The sequence below is a fragment of the Caloenas nicobarica genome, chromosome 11 (assembly GCF_036013445.1).
Source record: "Caloenas nicobarica isolate bCalNic1 chromosome 11, bCalNic1.hap1, whole genome shotgun sequence".
In the NCBI taxonomy this organism is placed as follows: Eukaryota; Metazoa; Chordata; class Aves; order Columbiformes; family Columbidae; genus Caloenas; species Caloenas nicobarica.
The window spans coordinates 3,241,535-3,264,100 of NC_088255.1; the positions used below are offsets into that span (position 1 = coordinate 3,241,535).

The following is a 22,566-nucleotide window of genomic DNA, read 5'->3' on the forward strand; positions in this document are numbered from 1 at the left end:
GCATTAGCTGGCTCATCTTCTGGTGGTATTAGGCACCTCACACCTTGCGTTCGGTTCATGGAAAGGATGCCGGGAGAATATGGAAAGCTGAGCTGTGGTGAGCGGGGAGCCCGGGCACGCAGAACCGCGTCCACACGTTACCCTGGTGCAGATCGATGCTGACCCTTTGTACTTGGATTGACTGTAAGGTTCTGTGAGGGGAATGTTCAGAGCAAATATAGTGTGCAGTTGCTCAGGCTACTTGGAGTATTCCAATCTGCTGATTAGCAGTAGGAGGGAGTTTACTATGAAAACCATTATAATTAGCGCCGCGATGTTGTGGCTGGACACACTGTGAGCCTGAGTATTCCTCGGAGCTGCTGTAGTCTTCAGGGCAGACATCGCTTATCTGCGCCTGGAAGTCCTGGGAGGGAAACACAAAACATTCCTCTGAGGCCAGAGATCCTCCGCAGCCGAGAAAACTGTGTGTTTGGCTGCAGTCCCAGTGTAGGGCTGTCAAAGGTATAAGAAATGCCCTGGAGAAATAAGTGGATATGGACAAGTCCCACATTCATGTGTTCCGTTAAATGCTAAATTTGGGTGAACAGTGCTGGAGTTACTTGTCAGCATTGGGAGAGGATGCTGTTTCCAGTCTGCTGAGTGACCTTCATATTAAACCATTCTGTCAGAAACAGGGTTATCTTTCCCATGATAACCGCTGCAGAACTCTGAAGGCAGGGTGGGTCATGGTGACCTCTGCAGGCAGCACTGTACTGATGACCGTACATTTGGAGAGCGAAGTGCGCTACTTTTCCTGTGGCCTTCATCTCATCGGGTCGTGGAAAATCATGGAATCATAGAATCATTTCGGTTGGAAGAGACCCTCAGGATCACCGAGTCCAACCATATCCCAACTCTGGCACTAACCCATGTCCCTGAGAACCTCCTCTAAACACCTTTTAAACCCATCCACGGATGGTGATTCCAGCACTGCCCTGGGCAGCCTGTTCCAATGCCTGACAACCCTTTTTGAGAAGAATTTTTTCCTAATATCCAATCTAAACCTACCCTGGCACAACTTGAGGCTGTGTCGTTGACAGGTTAAAAGCTTCGAACAAAATTTGGATGTTGAAACATATGCAGATAGAAAACAGACATGAAATATTACCTTCTTCTAAGCTTGAGGTATTTATATGTGAAAGCACAAAAAAATATTTTATGTCAATTGTCAACAGTTTCGGGGGGTTTTTTTGCTGCTAATAGGTTAAAACTGTTCTGCGTAGCAGCCTTGTCATGTTTCCTATTGGTTTGCTAAGAAGCTTTGGTCCAAAAGTATCTCTTGCTTCTGAGACCTAAAACAATTAAACAAGTCTCTGAAATCCTACATAAAACACATCACTCTAGTTGTTCATATTTGCTGTCCCAGGCCTAAACAAGATGCGAAGGCCGATGTGATAAACTGCACAAACACAGTGGTAGCTCTGCTGGCTGCTAAAGCCCATCTTGTATAGCCTGGTAACGTAGAAAAACAGGTAGCAACCAAAACGGAACATGATTTTGTGGTGATGCTACCAACTAAATATATCAGAATATTTGTTTTCATTGCTGCATGTTATTGTTGTAGAACTGAGCCTGAGCTCTATGAAACATCGCTAAAATGCTGGAGAAAAGCATGGGAGGGGTTTAGGATGTTCTGGAGCTTTCTGTTTAAATCCCAGTCATCACCTCTGCCAAGGTTTGCCTGCCCCTAACTATAAAATTACTTGAAGGCTGCTGGAGGGGACTTTGTCCTGGCCCCGTGGTGCTCCTGGCTCCCTGGGTGAGCGGGTTTCTGGCAGAGGAGGAGGTCTGGGCTCCGACGGGACTCTCGCCGCGCTGTAACCTGAAGCTTCACTAACAAGCTCCTTGAATCTTTCCACGCTGCATAACTGGGCTCTGGGTTAAGAAGAGTGCAAACAAATTTCGAGCGGTGTCAAACTTGGGGTCACTCCAAGGCCAAAGGGATCATTTCTCAGTCTTGACTTTTCTTTTCTTTTTTTTTTTTTTAACTTGTGTTCTGTTTTGGTTGCCTTCAACCATAAGAAGGGAGATGATTTAGCGGCAATATAGAGTTGAACAGGTTTTGTTGTGGGTGAAAGGGAGTTCAGCAAATACAAAAATACTAACGTCTTATGAGACAGCAGTGCAGTAATTGGAAAGGCTTATGTAATGTTTTGCAAAATTTTCAGGCAAAAAAACCCCAAAACACCCATATTTCAGATCTCATTCCATTGCAGAGTTGAACAACTACAAACAAGTATAACATAAGTTTTAAATCTGGCTTGCATAAAATCGCTAGGATCACATTGTTCTTAACAAACCACATATGGAATATATTTGTATTATGTACTATTTTTATTTATCACTGTAGCTTTTTGATCAATGACACGGATATTCCAGGGGAAAACTGTATTTTCAAATTATGCTGTTTCTTCTAGAAAAATATCTATGTATGTAGTTGCTTTATGTTGTATATTAATTTGAAAATATTACAGTAACGTTCCTAGTGTACACTTGGCTGCCTGCACTTCCTTTGGCGGCGATCACAACTGAAAGATGGTCCATACAGAATTTGATTTACCACTTTGGCAATGTAATCCAGGACACCGGTATCTATTGCAATCTCAAAGTGATGCTTTTTGAATCAAAGCATACGAAGTTTTGTATATACACTGTGTTTTAACTCGGGCTGTTTTCTTTCAACTTGTTGCCGTTTTGTAGTTTCGCCGGTGATAATTAAAGAATGGGCTGCTTACAAAGGAAAATCTCCTCAAACCCCTGAGCTGGTGGAAGCACTCGCGTTCAGGGAATGGACATGTCCTAATCTGAAGAAGCTGTGGCTGGGAAAAGCAGTGGAGGACAAGAACCGGAGAATGAGGGCATTCTTGGCTTGTATGAGATCAGACACACCAGCAATGCTCAATCCAACTAATGTGCCCACTCATCTTATGGTGCTCTGCTGCGTACTAAGGTCAGTGGTACCTTCAGGTACAACAGCGCAGGAAAGGTTTTACTGCGTCATCTCTGACATCTTTAACTTTGTATTAAACCCTGAGGGTAGAAAGTGTTCATTGATCAACATCACTAATGGAAGGGATTTGTTTAGTTTTTAGAACGTTGCCGCTGTGAGTCTGAAAAGCTTGCAGCATATTCAACATTTCTTTCTTCAGTCTCTAGAGGACCAAAGAGAGGAGGAAAAAAAAAATCTTGTGTTGCAAAGAGACCACTGTAGCATTTGAATTAGTTTACCCTTACTGTACTCCAGGCTTTGACTTACTAAAAAATAACATATGAGGTCTCAGAGACTGTGTTGGTGAAGTTGTAAAGCAAAAGTGAGAGCTCTTCAGAGAGGAGAACAGCTGCATCGCAGCTTGTCAGGATGTAAAATCCCTGTGAATGATGCTCTGCCTACGATGTGTTACATACCCTGTGTTAGAACTGCTCATCTAGCTGAGGTGATGATCACCAACAGTTGAACTATTAGTTTTATACTTCAGCTTTTCTAAGAGAAAGTCACAAGGTCCAAAAAACTTCCCTGTTTAGTTTTGAGGTTGAAAATTGACTGAGGAATTGAGAGATGCTTACCTTTTTGGGAAGGGGTGAGTATTTCAGTGCAAATAGCTTATAAATCTGGCAGAATCCAAGGTTAGCATGTTGCACGTGAAAAAAATTAAGCTGTTTTTGTGAGTGATAAATGTAAATTTGTCTTCAATTCTATTGTACTTTGTCTTGCCTTTTGAGCATTAAAACTCCTTTTTCTCCTTATAGAATAGTAAGTATAAAAAAAATAGTCCAAACGATTACTTAAGGCAGAGCTCCTCATTTATTTGGACAGCCTGTTTCCTTCCTGTGACACGTGGCGTAAATAAATTGTTGTTCATTAAGGCACAATGAGCGTAACATTCACCTACGAGATAATTTTGGAGCAATGTGTTGTCTGGAAACCATGATCACAAAGTCCTTTTACCATTAGTCTTTTTTTTTATAAAGACTATTAATATTTACATTATTTTCCTTTTAGAGGTATCAGGATCCACTTATGTTTTAGGTTCTGTTTTGGTGGCCCGTCCTCCCCTTGGTTGCTGGCAGCAGGCTCTTCTGATGCAAATTGTGCAACTGCTTCCCAGCCAGTAGCTCTTCTGTGCGATCTTAAACAAGTTTAAACTTCAAATCTATTTAGTATTTTGGCCTTTGTAACTGTTCAAGTCTAGATAACAAAAAAGTATTTTTTGTTGTTGCATTCTGGTGACTTCTGATCAAATAAAATACCACTTGGTGTACCAAGTAAAGGAAGCTTTTGAATAATTATGTGTCGTCCTCTGTAGGTATATGGTACAGTGGCCGGGGGTTCGTATCCTTCGTCGCCAAGAACTCGATGCTTTCCTTGCCCAAGCATTGTCTCCAAAGCTCTATGAACCTGACCAGCTTCAGGAACTCAAGGTAATTCTTAACTGTGACTTCCATAATTTAAGAGACTTATTCCCAGCTGATCCATATTGTTCACTGTAGTGGGTGATGTGTATGTGCCTGTCTCACTGAAAGCCTTGCATAATTACCTATACTTCCCAAAATATTAATATTAGTGTTTTAAAGTGTTGCAAAGATTGATAATCAGTTCTGTTTCACTGGTTAGATAGATAACTAAAATCTTCAACATATTCTATACTGTAGAACCTTTTCTCACAATTCTGAAGTAATTGTCTCTTCAAAGTTTAAAACCAATGTGCTTCCATTGAAAACATAACAAAAAAAGAAAAAAAAAGAGAAAAATACTTATGCCTTGTGTGGCTGTTTTAAAATGCCAACCTGGGTATTTTTTCAGGAGTCAGCATTCAAAATATTTTTGCAGCTAAGTGTAGAAACCGAGAGACTTGCATAATCTTGAATGGAAATATATAGGAGAAAAAAGGAAAAATGGTTCATTAATACAGAATTGTAGAAATAATTATTTTGAAGATTTCAAAGTTAAGATCTCAATTTATATTTTTTTTCTGTAATAATACAGTAGCATTATATGAAGTAAATATTGCTAGCTAAGTGGTAGAGTTGTTTAGTGTGGTACTGTTAGTGTAAATAGAAAATGCCTATCAATCTGTGCAAGAGTGTCTTACTCTGGGGGATTTCTCTGTTGAACCTTCAGATGCTCACAGTGAAATCTCCGCTTCTAGCCTTTAAACTAAAATATACAAGATTTCGGTTTTGCTTTTACCTTGTTTACTCTTCAAAATGTGTTCAGAACCTACTATGAAGTTCTCCAAATAAAATGGTAGAAATTAGTTGGTTTTGGTTTTGTTTTTTTTTTTTTTAAAGCAAATGTTTTTCTGAGTGGAAAAAATTTTAGCTACTTTTTTTCTATATAATGTATTTGAAGCCTGATAGATAGTGTGTTTGATAGCTGGAAGCTATGGGAGGTATGGGGATTTATGGGGAATGTGCAGCTGGACCATCCACGCAGCGAAGGAGCTGAGATGCTGATGGTGACACCGATGGTGACACTACCTCGTGCTGAAGGAGTCGTGGCAGATGCGCTTTCGGGCTCGGGGAAGTCTGGTGTCCAGCTCCACTCCCAGCAGCGCCCGAACACGTCCTGTCCTTGGTGAAACCAGCCTGGAGCAGCAGGTCCTGGCTCCCTGGGTTTGTTCGTGCGCTCAGGTACACACTGCAGAGGGACAGACAAACACAGCAATCCCAGCACCACTCTTCTCTGAAGAAATGGTCATTAAGCTCACACAGATTTCAGCTGTTAGGCTTTTCAAAAGGATATTTTTTGCCAGTAATACCAAGTCTGCAAGAGCATTTTCAAAGCCAGCAAGCGACTATTTCTCTTCTGTGGATGACGAGCAGAATCTGGGTTGCATTCCTGCACGTAGCACCCTGGCAAGGACTTCTTGGTCTATAAATCTATAATCTATAAACCAAACCAATCTGCTCGTGGGAGCCCAGCACTTAGCCATACCAGTACTAATAAACGTAAGGGGAAGAAAACAACTGAATCCACTTCAGAATCTGTTTGAACTTGTCACACAGCAAGTAGAGAATTCATGTGTTAGCAATGGGTGATGGCAGAGTTAACAGAAAAACAGAATCCTCTTCCCATATACCAAAGAATAAATGCCAACAGCAAAAATAATGAATAAATAGAGTCCCACAGGAAGACATATATTTGGCCCTTCCCTCATTGCTGAAAAAGATGTGAAGAAACCTAGGATGCAGAGAGCTGTGAGGAACAGCTGATGAGGTGCCAGACTGCGTGTGTGCTCCCAGCACTCAGGACTGGGTTACTGCGGACAAGGATCAGAAGCGTATGAGACTCCTGAGAACAGCATTTTTGAGTACTCCTCGTTGTGGCTAATGCTTTACAAGCAGCTTAAATGTAGGTGTTGTCCATCAGGAGAACCTCTCAGGTGTTTGCTGGAACTCTTTCTCAAGGTGCTCACTGGACCTTCCTGCTGGAAGCCCCATGTGCTTATGGGGCCTTTCGGAACCCCGGGGATTCTACTCCAGAGAAGATGAGAGTTTTCTGCATTGTTTGAAGAGTGGTACTTTGTCCTCAGGGAAGCGCGTGGCCCACTCCTGCCCAAGGGGTGAACTAGAATGAGTTATCCACTGTGTGCAGGACTATACGGAGCTCCTCAGAGGTGACAAATGTTGGACTCGGCAGAGTGTGGCAGAGAGACTCCTAAAGCCTTGTGAGACCCCCAAGAGCTCAGTTGAAGCATCTTCCCCAGGCTCTGCTGGAGTGCAGTGCTTGTACCTGTGGGTATCAGTGGAAATTCAAATGGCAGTTCTGTAGGATGTGTCATCAGCCACTTAGTCTTCAATGTCCGTTTTCAAAATACACCATGATAAACAAGTAATGTGCAAGGGCAGAGATTTTGGCAAAGGTATCTGTAAGAGTTATCAAAGTCTTGCCTTTGTCTTAAGATTTGATGCAAAGAGGAAGAAACCCTACTGTGAAAATTGCTGGTCTTAGAGATCTAAGAAAGGAATTCCCAGAGAAAATATTTTTCTATTCCAACCCAAAATGAAAGGCAGAGACAAGGCAAGTGACAAACAGCATACAATATTTTTGTTCAATATAAATTGTTCTCCAAGGTTGATTTTTAAATCATTTACAAAGAGTAATATGGATCAATTCTATAATATGTTGGTTAACTGAAAGATGCAATATTTCATGTGATGTTGTTACTGTCTCCATATGAAGCAGCTGCTTCTCTTTTTGTTGAAGTCAGACAGAAAGAGCAGCTGAGTTTGAACCCAGCTGCATATCTGCGAAACCATCTGGATAGTCTTTGGGATCTTAAAGGTTGCTTATGCATAAGGAAGGTAATGTAGTTAGTTTAATTTTAAAATTTAATACCAGGGTCTTAAAAATGTTCCCAAGGAAGGGCTGATATTTTCAGAAGTATTTTAGAGAACACTAGTAGTGATATTTTCTTATGCCAGAACTAAAAATACGTTTGCTGCAAGCAAATCCATTTTGCTTCCACCACCAGCTATAATTCACTATTTAATTCTACCTTCTGCATCTATCCTGCACCCTAAGTAAAGCTGTTGTATGCATAAACATTACTTCATTAATAAGAGATGCATTCTAACAGCAAAATTTTGAATCAAGCTAATAAAAAATCCATTATAAAGGAGTTGGAAGGGAAATGTGGTACGTGGGAAGAAAAATGCTAACACTGAGCTCATTCCTGAAACTTCCTACAAAATATCTCAGAAGCACACGATTATTTGAAATAAATTTTTAAATTACATTTTCTACCACTAGTTTCCTTTAAGTGTCTTCAAAGCTTTTCTTTGCTGTAACATGCTTTAGCATTGTTTGAAAAGCTCTGTACTGCATATTTATCACTGATCTCAATGCAGCTAAAGGGTATATCTGATGTGTTGTGGACACTACATGCCACAAATGAAAGATGAGTATTTTATTTAGAACTTCTTACCGACTTCTTGATAATGAATTGAGTTAAAACATTAAAATATCAGAAATAATTTCCTGTGCATTGTTGTTGAGAAAATAGAGTTTTTTGGTTTATGTCTTGCCTCCGGAGCAGCTGGATGGGAACAGGTGCCTTCCCGAGCATTTCGGTTTTGCTCATCCAGGCGATAGAGTCCGGTGCATTCCTCTGGTCACACAGGCAATTGCGTGTGAAAAGTCTGGCTAACCTTTTGAAATTGCTGTTTACGAGAGTTTTGAAAATAATGGAACTATTGGAATAACTTTGAATTACATCTCGTTATAATCTTATAAATTTACCTTTTTTTTTTTTTTTAACAGATTGAGAATCTCGATCCCCGAGGAATTCAGCTGTCTGCTTTATTTATGAGTGGTGTCGATATGGCGCTTTTTGCGAACGACGCTTGCGGCCAGCCGATTCCGTGGGAGCACTGCTGTCCGTGGATGTATTTTGATGGAAAATTATTCCAGACCAAGCTCATCAAAGCAAGCCGGGAGAAAGTTCCGCTCATTGACCTCTGTGATGGTCAGGTGGGTGGCGTCAGACAGAGCATCGCGTCTGCCGGGTTTTCAGAAGCGTTTGGTGTGGTTGTTGTGTCAGTTGTTCACCTCCCGCATCATCTCTCTGCTTTTAAAAGGAATATCTGCTGTGTATGGCTGATAGGTATTTCTCAGCTCTATTCAGCTCCTATCTCTTGTTGATTATCGAGGTGGCATTTTGGTAGATTTGGAAAAAGTAAGTGGTGTAAATTTTAATTTAGTTTTTTTTATCTCTTGAAATGGAAACTTGAATGCGGTTGTGATGTCATGAAGGACTCCGAATTGAAAACAATCTCTGCTTATTTGTTCAAAAACTGTCTTTTTGAGTCAAGCTAGCAAGGCTGTTGCAAAGGGCAAACCTGCAGTGGTTTTACAGGGGACAAAAATTAATGGTTTCTCACTTATTTTACAGACTGTGAATACATTCTTACGGTCCTTAAGCTCAAAATCTTTTCACATTTATTACGACCGTCTTAAAATACAAATGAATTAGTTTTTTGTTTTATCCAAATCATGCAAAGATATTATCTAACTGTAAAACCAGGAAACAGATAAAAATCAATAGTTTACTTGAATGACCAAAACTTTTTAATTAACTTTTTGGGAGGTATGAAACCTTAACAACACAGTTTACTACTTCTTATTTCTGACTCAGGGGAAACTGGTCATAGATTAAATTGTGGTGATGGCTGTGGTCCCTCTCAGGCTCGTCAGCCTCCAGCATTGCTTTAGCTTGTTTGCATAGATGTTGTTTTGCACTCCAGGTTTATGATTATTATTTTGTTTAAAGTAAAGGGCTGCATTAAATGTTCTTAAAGAAGGAGGTTTCTCAGTTCCTTTCTGGAAAATCCTTTTTAACTTTTAAACTGTTTCTGTGTTACCGACTCCTTACCTGTCTTAGTATTTAGACTCCTATCTCTCTACTGATATGTAAAGATTTTCTTGTGAACAATTGGAATGTCATTGAACTATTAGCAGGTATGCGAGACAGATTACTGTGATTTTCCAGCTAGCTTTATGGATTTTGTTTGCAGTAGTTACCTACTATACTATTATTTGTCTTTTTCCTTTGAATTTGTCGTGTAAATGGAGCTTTTATACAATTGAAATCGGAATTCTAACATCATCTTGTGACCTTCTCTTTATTCATAGGCTGAGCAGGCAGCCAAGGTTGAAAAGATGCGTCAGAGCATCCTAGAAGGATTAAATTTCTCCAGGCAGAACCATCCTCTCCCTTTCCCACCGCCACCTGCCATGCCTTTCTATCCAGCTTCTATGTATCCTCGACACTTTGGGCCAGTCCCACCACCTCAGGGCAGGGGGAGAGGCTTTGCTGGTAAGTGACGGCGCAGCGCTGCGAAACACGGCACTCTCAAGCGTTACTTCATCCTTCACATTCCCCAAACTATGAACTGGTTTGCCTGTTCAACTTCATAGGAAAAATATGTAAAAACAAGTGGTTGACATGTGTTGGCATGTGCCAGTCACTGTATTTTGTTGTTACTTTTATTAGCCGCAGCCTAGCAGTATAGAATGTGTTGGATTGCTGCGTATTTCTTTCAGGATTTTTAGTAACTGTGCCAGATCAAAATATTTTTACCACTATTGTATGAAAAAGAAAAAAAGAGGAATGGATCAACACTGGATGATATGAAGAGGCTCTTATTTGCACTGTACATTGCTTTAAAACGTGTATATTTATAAATATTAAGAATGCCTAAATTAATGGACACAGTTTAACTCTCAGATTTGAAGACAACCTTTCTTCCTCCCCACCCCTCCGTATTTTGCTACAGTCGTTTAACCGTTGGCACCCTGGAGTGTAAATACGACTGCAACCATTCCAGGCTGTTTCTAGAATGATTCCCTTTCTGAAAACCTCTCTGGTTCCAAGGCCCATGGGTGTATTGATACCGGACATGGGGAGTGAGACATCCTTGGGGTGCCACAACTGTAGCCATTGGAGCTCACCGCCAAAACTTGTCGCAAGCCTTGCGGTGCCGGTGCTGCCGTGGAAGCCGGGGTGCCCGCTGGCAGCCCAGCCCGGCTCTTTGGCCGGCCCTGCCGCCTCCCGGGGCGCTGCGGGAGGATGGCGGGAGGCGGCAGCACCTCTGCTCGGGGCCGGCCCGATGCCTGCCCCCCTCACAGCTTTTCCCCTGTCTTTCTTTACCCTGGGTCTAACAGGAGTCTATGGCTTCGGAGGCCCTTATGGGGAAACAGTAGCCACAGGCGCTTACCGGGCCTTCCGGGTGGCGGCAGCGGCAGGACACTCCGGAGCCTTCTCTGGCAATGACAGCAACAGGACTAGCAAGTTTCAGGGCGGTAATTATACCCAAAACCCTTTTCTTAGAGCTTCTGGCAACGGCTTTCTTCACTTTACGGTTTGGTCTGAGGCTTTCCTACTGCCTGCCGGTCTCCTCCTCCCTGTCTGAGCTGTCCTCTCCAGCCCGCGTGGCCGCTGTCCCCTCTGCTCCCAGGTCCCACCGCGGCCCCTGCCACCAGCTCTCACGCCTAGAAACCCTCCTGCAAACACAGGACAGCCCCAAAACCCAACGAGAGCCTCTGTCTCCCGTGCTTCCAAACACCAGGGTGGAATCTGTAATCAGCTGAACTTGGCTGGAATGTATGAACAGTTATTTTGTGAAATTTGGGGGCAGTTGAGCTTTTGGCAAAAACAACCCACCGTAGAACTGGCTGACTTTGGGGTTTCTGCTGACCTGTTCTTCACTGGCATCAGTGTCGGCGTGGACACAGGCGTGAGATTTACTTACCCACCTGTGTGCCCATTGCTCATCTCCTGTACAAGGCGGGACAACGGAAACCTGATAATTCCAATTCCCCGTTCAGGGTAACATTTTTCCGTATATTTAGCTGTTCTTTCTGGCCTCTGAGCTTTTATCCTAAGAGCGAACATACCTCTAATGCTTCCTTGTGTGAATAACTTTGCCCCTGTCAACAATGTGCATTTGAAGCTGAAAGTCTTGTACAGGGACGTATGAACCTTTTTGAATTTAATCAGTAATTTAGTTCTTAGCATATTAATGTTTGACGACTAATCGCGGCTGCATAAATGCTGTGTTTTGTAACCCTTTCAGTGCTGATGGTCTTACCAGTAACATCTGGCTCAGTTGCGCTTAACCTAGATTTCTTGAAATAGATGTTACGCCCCAGTGTTGATTTCTAAGGGCAGACGTGTAAAGATATGAGCAACTTGAATAGGAGATACGTTCGTCTTTTAGACAGTTCCCATTTTAGCTGCTTTCTTGGTAGGGGAAGGCTAAAACTACATTTTAGACTCAGATCAGTTTAAATGCTATATTTTCGTAACAACTTAGTACAGATAATTCTGCCTAGCAAGTTGTTTATAGCAATCGTAATCTGTGCGTCTTATGCTGATATTTGGTGTTCATTCAAAGGTGCCTTTGAACCTGCAAAAATAACTTCTTCATTAGGAATGCAGGAAAAAAAAAACTTTAGATCGCTTATAAAATTTCACTTCAGTTTTTTAATGCTTATCTAAAGTACATTTTTAGTTACTGAAACTGAAGTACTCATGTAAGATCATTTCTCTTTTCAGAATTTGTATCTATTTTTTTAAAAGGGGGGGGAAAGAAAGACTCTTGGAGTTAGAAAACTTCTGAAAGACTGCAAAATGAGAAATCATCTCCCAGTATCAAAAGAGGACACCGTATATCTGATAAAATCTGGGCAAACCAGTTTTCCGTTCATTCGTAACTTTAATGTGATGATTGTGAAGATCAAGGTTTGGTTTTGCTTTTCTGTGCAGGAGTCCAACCTATTCCTTCTCAGGGAGGGAAACTTGAAATTGCCGGCACTGTAGTCGGCCACTGGGCTGGAAGCAGACGCGGGCGAGGGGGCAGAGGACCCTTTCCCCTGCAGGTCGTGTCTGTGGGAGGACCCGCCAGAGGGTAAGTGCAACCTCTTGAACATGCTTTTCACGTGGAATTGAATGATTGGGGAAAAATGTAAAATGGGGAGAAGTCTGGAGGCATTAGGAATTACATACAACACATTTTAGGACACATTAGGTAAATTATACCCACTTGAGTATTCAAGAAAAGCATTTATGTTCATTTTAAGATGTTCTTAGTCAGTTATTCAGGTGAGTATAAGCATTTTAATATGCAAATAAGATTTATACTCTGATAGATATACACACACGCACTGGATGGTTTTGCATGAAGAAATGACTTGGGGGTTTTCTCTTACATGAAATCAAGAAATATGTTATAGCTTATCAAAACTATCACAACACTCAATTACTTCCTGTGTCGTGGTAGAACATTTATTAAGAAATACAGTAAAATTTGTAATAACTTCATCATGTAATTCTTCTGTAAAGCAGAAAACACCTGAAGGACATTTCTAGTTTTAATAGTTCTTTGCTACAGTCATGATGGGAGATGTGCCTAAACCATTAGTGATTTCTTCAGTTGTTCTACTTCATTTCACTACAACTGAAATTACAGGTGCACAACTTTTCTGAAAAATAAATCCTTTGTTGCAAAAATATCTAGTCCTTTACTTTTCAGATTAAATTTTTTCCATAGTCGTAATGGTTCTGTCAAACGTGCACTATAAAGCATAGTGCTAAAGTCAGCAAGAGCTGGTGGAACAGCTGTGAGGAGATGGTGGGATCTGAAGCCCTGAATGGGAGCAGAGAAGAGAGAGCTGCTGGTGTGGGGACGGGGAGAGGTGGGAATGGCAGAAACAAAGATTTAAAAGTTCAGCAGCAGGAAACAGCATCGGTGTAAGAGCAGAGGTGACATTTCAGGGGAGCATATTTAGTTGAGAACATTGTATTCTCTAGAATGAGATTTGGTTGCTAAATCATAAAATCATAGCATAGTCTGGGCTAGTAGGGACCTTCCCAGCTCCCCCAGTGCCCCCCCTGCCCTGAGCAGGGACATCTGCACCAGCTCAGGTTGCTCAGAGCCCCGTCCAGCCTGGCCTGGGATGTCTCCAGGGATGGTTCAGCCACCACCTCTCTGGCCAACCTGGGCCAGGCTCTCACCACCCTCAGGGCCAACAATTCCTTCCTCATGTCCAGCCTGAATCTCCTTCCTTTAGTTTAAAACCATCACTCCTTGTCCTATCACAACAGACCCTGCTGAAAAGTGTCCCCCCCCCTTTCTTATGGGCCCCTTTTAAGTACGGAAAGGCACAATAAGGTGTCCCCGAAGCTTCTCTTCTCCAGCTGAGCACCCCAACTCTCTCAGCCTGTCCTCCCAGCAGAGCTGTTCCAGCCTCGGATCATTCCTGTGGCTCCTCTGGCCCCTCTCCAGCAGGTCCATGTGTGTCCTGTGCTGAGGACAGAGCTGGACCAGCACTGCAGAGGGGTTAGATGGGCATTGAGTGCAGGTTTAGATCTTCAGACAACTGAGCCATCTGTGCGGGCTGGTGGGGTCTGTGGGACCAGAGCAGCAGCTGGAGAGCTGTGGAATAAGCTGAGGTGTGTGATGAGACACAAGGCTCCTTCGGCTGTTGTAAGCTTACCCCTCAGTTTCAGTGGACAAAATAACATTTTTCACCATTTAAATGAAGTTAGCTTGTGGTTAGAAGTTCTTCTGTTTGTGGATCCTCATGAAAACCAGAATATGGGTTAAACAGAGCTTGTTACTCTTCTTCAGTGAGATGTGCCGACTGCAGCACTGTTTGTGGAAAACCTCCAGGTCATTTGTAGCGTCGTACTCGTACCACTGCCGCAGTGAGGCACCCTGGGCCATGATCTGGAGACACCCTCCGGCTCAGGCCTGGCTGACGTTGATATGTCCCATTGAGATGTCCTTCACAGAGCAGCGTTTTCTGAAGAAGCAAGTAAATGACTTCATGCAAAAACATCAGTAGCCAGGAGCTAACACTGGCAAGTTCTAAATTGAGAGCCTTCCTTACCTGGGAAGTGGTCAAATCACCGAAAGAGTGTTACTGCTCGTGCAAGTACCTTTACAACAGAGAAATACTATTCTCCAGAAGTAGCTTTGGAGTTAGGAGATAAAATATCTGACATTTTCTTTTTGTCAGAGCTACTGTGTTTGGGCAGTTCAATTTGGGTGCAAGTTGTCACCTCAAAAAGACAGGAACACTGTCAGTGCCAGACCTTCTTCTCTCCATCAAATAATAACTGATGTTAAACTCTTTTAAAGCTACTAGAATTAGTCAGAGGGAAAAAATACCACAGGCAGCTTATCTGCTTGTTGTATCAGTTGATGCTAAAAAGAAAACCTAGTAGGAGAACATGCCATTGTCAGTGTTCTGTCCAAAGGCAGATATTGGAAAGACTGGAGTCCTTGTTGGCAGATGCTGTTTCATACTAGAGAACACTACGGGGAAGCTGCACAGTACATCATCTGCAGTGTATCACCTAGTCCTGCATGCTTCTCTTTCATTTTTTCTGTTTCAGTGGGAGGAATAATGTCAGGCTTCTTTACACCATTGTCTCATGTCTCTGTGCAACACTGAGCTTGGATGTTCCTATTGTGTAAAGTTATACCGGCTGCTTTTTATTGGCTTTGATCCGTCAACATGTTTAGTGTCATTTTGTGAGTAGGAAAAATCTTACTCAGATCCCTGAAGGGTACGCATTCACCTTGTAAAAAAATGAGCAAATGGGATAGGTAAGCTCTGCTAAAATCTTTGGAAAGAACGCAGTGAGAGTTATTCAAATATAAAGCACAGCTTTTTCCTCCTTTTATTCTTTGCTGTTGTTTTTAAATCCCACTATTTAATTTCTTACTGCCTAGTGTGGGAATTTGCAGTGTGTGTGAGAAGAGCCGCGCGGCTCAGAGCAGCTGGTTCAGCATGACTCTGTTTTTGCAGCACAGCAGCAGAGGGAGAAGGAGCTACAGAAATCTCTGGCAGGTTTTGTAGAGCTCGCAGGGACCTTGCTGGTGTGTGGGAATGGTCAGGCATGGGGTTCCACAGGGATCCATCTTAGGGCCAGCGCTCTTCAATGTCTTTATAAATTAGTTAGGCTCAGGACTTGAGGGATTGCTTAGCAAGTTTGCTGGTGACACAAAATTGGGGGGAGCTCTTGACACTCTGGAGGGCAGAGAGGCCCTGCAGAGGGATCTGGACAAATGGGAGAACTGGGCAATCACCAACCGCATGGAGTTCAACCTGAGCAAGTGCCCGATTTTGCAGCTGGGACACAGCAACCCCGGCTGTGCAGACAGACTGGGGGACGAGATGCTGGAGAGCAGCTCTGCAGAGAGGGATCTGGGGGTTCTGGTTGACAGCAAGTTGAACATGAACCACCAGTGTCCCTGGAGCCAAGAGGGACCTGTGTCCTGGTGCATCCAGCACAGCACGGCCAGCCGGGCAGGGAGGGGATTGTCCTGGAGCATCCACTGTGTGCAGGGCTGGGGACACAGGGGAAAAGGAGAGAAAGCTGCTGGAGAGTGCCCAGAGGAGGCTGCGAAGCTGGTGAAGGTTTGGAGGGGAGGCCGTGTGAGGAGCGGCTGAAGCCCCTGGGTTTGTTCAGCTGGAGCAGAGCAGACTGAGGGCAGAGCTCATGGGGCTGCAGCTTCAGCAGGGGAGCAGGAGGGGCAGGGCTGAGCTCTTCTCTCTGTGACAGGGACAGACCCCAGGGAATGGCAGGAACATGTGCCGGGGAGGGGCAGTTGGACATGAGGAAAAGGTTCTTCACCCAGAGGTGCTGGACACTGGAACAGGCTCCCCAGGGAGGTGTCACGGCCCCAACCTGACAGTGTTCAAGAAGAGACTGGACAACGTCCTCAGACACACAGGGTGACCTGTGGGGTTGTCCTGTGCAGGGACAGGAGTTGGACTCCATGATCCTGGTGGGTCCCTTCCAGCTCAGGACATTCCATGATTCTGTGAAAATGGGATCTGGTTGAATTGCAGCTGCCGTTTGTTGCCAGACTGGCAAACTGGGCTGGATGCAGCCCATGCGGCTCCGAACGGGGCTGAGCAGCATCTGCTGCCTCTCCCGGCCTCAGGGGGGTCGGTCTGCCCATGATCGGCAGGGGATTTGGAGGAAAAGTAGGGAAATTGTTTATTCCTAGCAGAGAAGAGTCTGGAGGTGAGAGGTAGTCCTCGACATCACGATAAGGAAGTTGAGTTTCTGCAATAGATGGCATTTTAAATAGTTTTAGCTGAGTGTAAGTTTGTTCTGATCTGATCTTCACTGAAATCAAAAAGCCACTGCCTGATGTGTCCTGGTTGGGAGCCTCTGTTTGCAAGCACCCAAACTGATCAATTGCTACATGTCAGATATGGCTGAAGCCTCTTTTTTTCCCCCCTCAGGTTCTCAGATGATTTTGTATTCTCCCATCAAAACTGAAGCAATTCTGTATTTTGCCTTCTTTTCTTTTACCTGATTTTGTCTGTCTAGAGTGTTTATACATGGGAAATGTTATCAAATGAGATAAATAGCCTTATAAATGGTTCAAATTGTACATTTTTTTAAGGTGAGCATATTTTCAGCTCTGTTTTTAAAGTGCCGTTAAGGATAATTTGACACTTCAAAAATGTTTCTGCAAAGCTTGAAAGTACTAATTTACTGTTCTCTATAAGTGACATATAGAAATAGTCATTTTATTGCTCCAAAACCAAAAGGTTTCATAGGTTACATATATTTGCAAGCAGTAGAATCCTGTAATTCTGATTTAGTTAATCACATTGCTTCTTTAAAGCAATGTAAATGTTAGTCACTAGACAGTAAAGCTAGGAAAAAATCTTCCAGAAAAATACAACTTAAAGTGTTTTTTAAAAAAGCTGATATGTATTTTTCTTTCTTCCTTTTCCTCCAAACTTACAGGCGTCCTAGAGGAGTTATTTCCACTCCAGTGATAAGAACTTTTGGAAGAGGCGGAAGGTACTATGGGAGAGGTTATAAAAGCCAGGGAGCAATTCAGGTAATAAAGCCATGTGCCTGACTCAAAACACTCTAGTTTACAGGCTAGTGCGGTACGGACTTCCCGACCAGCTAATGCTGACAAGCACAACTTGGAAAGATAGAAGTGTTTCTTAGAGCGATCTTGCCCACCTGTTGAAGCCGGTGATGGGGGTCAGGCTAGTGTTGCATCTCGGTTATAAAGACAGACATGGAAGAATTCATTTTGATACGAAGGCTGTGCCTACACAGCTCTAACCAGCCATGGGAATAGAAGAAAATTGAGGAAAATGGGAGAAACACAAAGCTGAAACAAATCAGCCATTTCTGTTCCCACCTCTATTCTTTCCCAGTTTCTTTCCTGGGACCACAGTCCAAACTCATGAAGAAAAATTCATAGTAGTAGGAGCATCTTTGCTGCTGCACAGCTCCAAATCTAACAAATTACTCCAAATTTCTAAGAAAAAACAGACCAACCTTTGCCCCCACGAGCACAGGTTTGTTTTTGGTGACAACATACGAAACATCTGTGGATCATGGCTTTTGTCTTTTCCATGTATCCTTTAAATATAGCTGAAGCAAAACTGCTGTTCTGTATTAAATGCCGGTTGCTGCAGTTATGTTTTCCTCCCTTTTCCGTTGTTCTTGCTGCTGTGCAGTTTTGAATGTTGATGCAAGTCCCAATGGTAATAGATGAGTAAATAGGTGAGAAACGTTCACAGTAAATATATTGTATGGATCTGCAATTTGCCATGGAGACATTAGTATATAAGAGCAGGGGGTGATTGCAGGTGTCAGTCAGAGAAGGGACATTCTCCAGTGAATAACGAAGCAACTACTAACTTCAAATAAAACTTGCTGTGTTCTAGGTGTGAACATTCAAATATTTCTCTTCCTTGTTAAATTTCTGTGTACACAGATTATATATGTCTACAAATGTACCTATGTATTTAAAGCTTTACATCTTTTACTTTAAATAGAAGAGAAACCACTATGTTGATTATATAGTACCTAATTTCCAAGTACCTTAACCTATGAATAAAGGAAGCCCTGAGAAGGAGCTCCCAAATCTTCTGAGCTTACTATGGGTTTACATATGTAAATGCAGATAGTACCTGTAGGTGGATCATAGATAGTCTTGAAAGACAGTCAGCGAGACTGGGCATTCATATTTTTATTAATGATATGTAATTTGGGAGAGGTTAGAAAAGCCAGGGAGCAATTGAGGTAATAAAGCCATGTGCCTGACTCACAACACTCTAGTTTACAGGCTAGTGCAGTATGGACTTCCCAATCAGCTAATGCAACCACAAGGATCTTGGTCTAGAGTTCTGCCAGGTATAGGGAGCAGGAGGATAAATGGTGGCATTTTCTGTTGCCTGGTCCTGAGCTCATTGGATTTTATGGGCTTCAGTCACAATAGTGTGTGTTCCTTTTACAGAAAAAGAAAAAAAAAAAGTGAATTAAAATGCACGTGGCAGGTAGAGCTTGGGAAACTGAATGCCTAACAAGTAGATGTTGATACCAGTTCAGAGTAACTGGTGCCAGTGCAGTTCCCTGTCTGACAGACTGACGGACAGAGGTTCAGACATGCGAATTTACACCACACGAGGTCCTCCGGGCAGCGGCTTTACTGACGCTCGCTGGGAGGCGACACAGGCTGGAGAACCTGACCCAAATAAGCAGTTGGTAGTTACCCGATGTAAGACAAGCTTGTTTTTTCCACAAGAAAAGAGCTTTCGCTCTTGATCTGGGAAGAAACAAAAGCATCTGTTTACTCTAAAACCTTAGTAAAGCCTGTAAAGAAATACACAGCCACACGTGGTATGTACTCACTGTCCTCAATGCTGGTCATATACGCATGCAATGTAACTGCAGAATTTTTTGCGATGATCTGGATGACAAGGTTTGTGATGCTGATGTTAGAGAACAGCAGTTCTGACCTGCAAAGTCTTCTAACAATTCAGAAAAGTACTAACCATGCAGTTTCTAGCGTGTCAAAGTTAAGATGATTACACTCTGAAGCTGTTTGCTGTTGTTTGAGGTGTGTGAGATGTCTGTGTCTTAAGTAATTTCTTAGTACTTGACTTTGTGAACAGCGCGACAGATCAGAACGTTGCTTCTTGGCAACCCAACCTCCTTATTTTGTTCTGTTGCTTAAGGCTTATTATGTTTCTGGATCGCTAAGATTCACTGTTGCAGATGCTTAAAAACTAGATAACGTTCTAATGCTGCATAAATCTGCTTTTATTGCTATACTCAGCCTTGTAAGATTCTACTATATGCTTTCCGTATGAAGTCACTTTCCTAATCTCAGAAGCATTTAGGTTATAGATAATATTGCGTGGTACTTTTGCACTTCCTTAAAAATTGTCTGAAAAAAAGGTTTTGTTTGTATTTGAATAACGTGTAATCATATCATTAAATTATAACATATATGAACCAAGAAGCAGAGTTAAGCTGTATATTGATTCTCAGTTTGGGGGTGTCCAGGCATTGATGTAGCTCTTGCATTGTGCAATAACTGGAGCATCCAGGTTAGAAAGGGAGTTTTACCCCCAGAACCTCAGCAGGCCTGGCTAGAAGGCATCAGAAATCCTGGAAATTCTCTCTCACCTCTGCTCTTTATTTTCTTATGCAGCCTCTTATTCCAGCAGTACATCATATTCGGTATTCACTTGCAATACTTCTGCGCACTGCATGCTGCCTTACTAGTGTCTTTGTAACAGATTGTAAATATATAGCGGTGGCTCTTCAGTAATTTTCTTCTTTTTTTAAAAAATAGGGCAAACCTCCTTACGCTGCTTCAGCAGAAGAAGTAGCCAAAGAACTTAAGTCAAAATCAGAGGAATCTAAATCCTCAGTTGTGTCTTCAGATGGATCCCTGGCTGAAAACGGAGTTGTGAATGAGGAAAAACCAGCTTCCCAGATGAATGGGAATACAGGAGACATCAGGGCTTCCAATCAGTCTGAAAGTGCCTTGAGTAATGACTCTAAAATGTGCAATACAAATCCTCACTTAAATGCACTAAATGCAGACAGTGTTTGCCATAAAGATGATACTCTTGAGGCCACTGTCTTAAAAAAAGAAGAGTAAACTTATTTTTTATAGAGGGTGAAGGATGTTGGGAAGGGTCAGGATTAGGAATATCTGGAAAGAAAGAGAGCCTACAGTTACGTACATTTTTTCCTTTCCGTAAGAGAAAAATGAGGACTTTGGAAATTCGGATCCCTCTTTGATGTCAGAGATTTAAACAACACATTTTTAGTTTTAACCAGTTGTAGTCAAAATGCTACAATAAAACAAAAAAGAAAGAGAATGAAGAGCATTTGACTCCCGCACTTAAAATGAAGTATACATAAAGTTTAAACTGGTTATGACAAAAGCTTGTAGTTTTGTTTTTTTGAAATATAAAGAAAACAAATTTTGGCAGTCTTTAAGTATATATAGCTTAAAATATAATTTTTAGTACTTGGCACCATATGTATGCCATTATATTTGATTTTGCATTACTGTGTCACAATAAAGCTTTCTTTAAGGCTTTGATTTCATGATTATGGGGGGAAAAAGGCACAACCACAGTTTTTTCTTTCTTGAATTTCATCACCGTTGATGTGGTTCTTTTGTGTTAAAATGTGCAAACTATCGAAACTAAAAATTATAGAGTAATATTGCAGTTCTGCTGATTTTAAATATACATCATACATACTTTACAAGCAAGTTAAATGGAGATAAACTTGAAATAATAGAAGATGCAAATGACCTTTCAAAATAAACACAATGTGTTCTGAAACTTTTTGTGACTAATACCATGCATCCGTGATCAATGAACTATGTGGTTTTGAATCAGACGTAGACCATTAGTACTACTATTTGAGCTAAACTTCTGCATGGTTCATAATTTTTAAAGTGTGTAGTTAATATTATGCATGTTATTGTCCTCTTTCTTCCATTCTTACAAGTACTGTGCCCATTTGCAAAACAAAAAGCTAATAATCAGTAATAGTCCTATAAAAGATGTTAACTATGTTTAGTCATTGACTGATCTTGCTCTAACCTTAAAATTTTGTGATTATTGACCTCTGTTGCATTTATTCTAAAACTTAAAAAAAAAAATTATCTAGCCGTTTTGAATATCAACGTTACCCTGGTGTACTCATTGCTGTATGCATTATTGTTCTCTGTTGCTGTTTTATGCCTTCATATTAGCAAATATGAAATTCTGTGAAAAACAAAAAAAAAAGCTTTGATCTTCAAAAAAAAAAAAAGTACCCCCCTTCTGTAGCAGGAAACAAATGGCTTGTTCTTGAGAACTTTCCCATCAAGAATTTAGTATAAGCAAATATACCTGTATCATTTTGATGTTTTTGTTAGTGTTTCCAAACTTAATGTACTTCAAAATCAGAATCATTTCTTTATATTCGTTTTCATATAATTCTCCTGATGCTCTTCATCACACATTAGTGATCAGAAATGAGGTGTAATTCCCCGTTCCCTGCCCGCAAGAGCTAAGTAGGTATCTTAATGTAAGTTGAAGGGAGTTCTGCCCCAACTCATGGATTGTGCAAGAATGAACTACTGTTGGGTTTGGTTGGTTGTAGATGGATTGTGGTGTGGTGTATTTGAAGGCTATTGAATGCAACTTACAGTGCTTAATAAAAATCTTTATTCTTTTAGTATAAAATACTGTATGCCTTTTTTGTCAACTATTTTTTTAATTAACATGTTGTAAATAAAAGTTTTCCTATGCCCAAATGAAGTGATTGAGTTAGCCGACTACGTGATGTCCTCCCGAAAGGCGGAGAAGGAAAATGCGACCTTCACACTCTGCCGCTGTCGGGGACCTGCTCGGTTGCAGTAACGCTTTGTCCTTCTTACGTGATGCAGCTGCTTCAGTAAGTGCGAGGTGGTTCATAAGATGCAAATATGACAAAAATAACGGGGTGGCAATTTAAAGAAATAAAAGACTAACACTGGTGTTCGCAGGGTTTGAAATACAAGATGATCCAAAACTTTCTCCTAATGTCTAAGGTGTGTCAGTCTCTTTTCCCAAGTAACAAGCGCCAGGACCAGAGGAAACAGCCTCAAGTTGCACCAGGGGAGGTTGGGGTTGGATCTTGGGAACAATTTCTTCCCCAAAGGGCTGTCGGGCATTGGAACAGGCTGCCC

At 41.9% G+C, this 22,566-nt stretch overlaps 1 protein-coding gene across 2 annotated transcripts in view; it reads left to right on the plus strand.

The window, feature by feature from the left end:
* Positions 1-21,190, plus strand: part of FAM120A (family with sequence similarity 120 member A) — a 55,400-nt gene extending 34,210 nt beyond the window's left edge. Inside the window, exons 11-18 of one of the 2 annotated variants that reach the window (XM_065642301.1) lie at positions 2,740-2,989; positions 4,344-4,458; positions 8,303-8,512; positions 9,674-9,857; positions 10,706-10,843; positions 12,309-12,450; positions 17,322-17,418; positions 20,182-21,190. In XM_065642301.1, the coding sequence (XP_065498373.1) occupies positions 2,740-2,989; positions 4,344-4,458; positions 8,303-8,512; positions 9,674-9,857; positions 10,706-10,843; positions 12,309-12,450; positions 17,322-17,418; positions 20,182-20,493 (1,448 nt within the window). In that variant the 3' untranslated portion in view covers positions 20,494-21,190. The remainder of the gene's footprint in view (positions 1-2,739; positions 2,990-4,343; positions 4,459-8,302; positions 8,513-9,673; positions 9,858-10,705; positions 10,844-12,308; positions 12,451-17,321; positions 17,419-20,181) is intronic. The other variant, XM_065642302.1, reaches the window with a different exon arrangement.
* Positions 21,191-22,566: the final 1,376 nt, after the last annotated feature.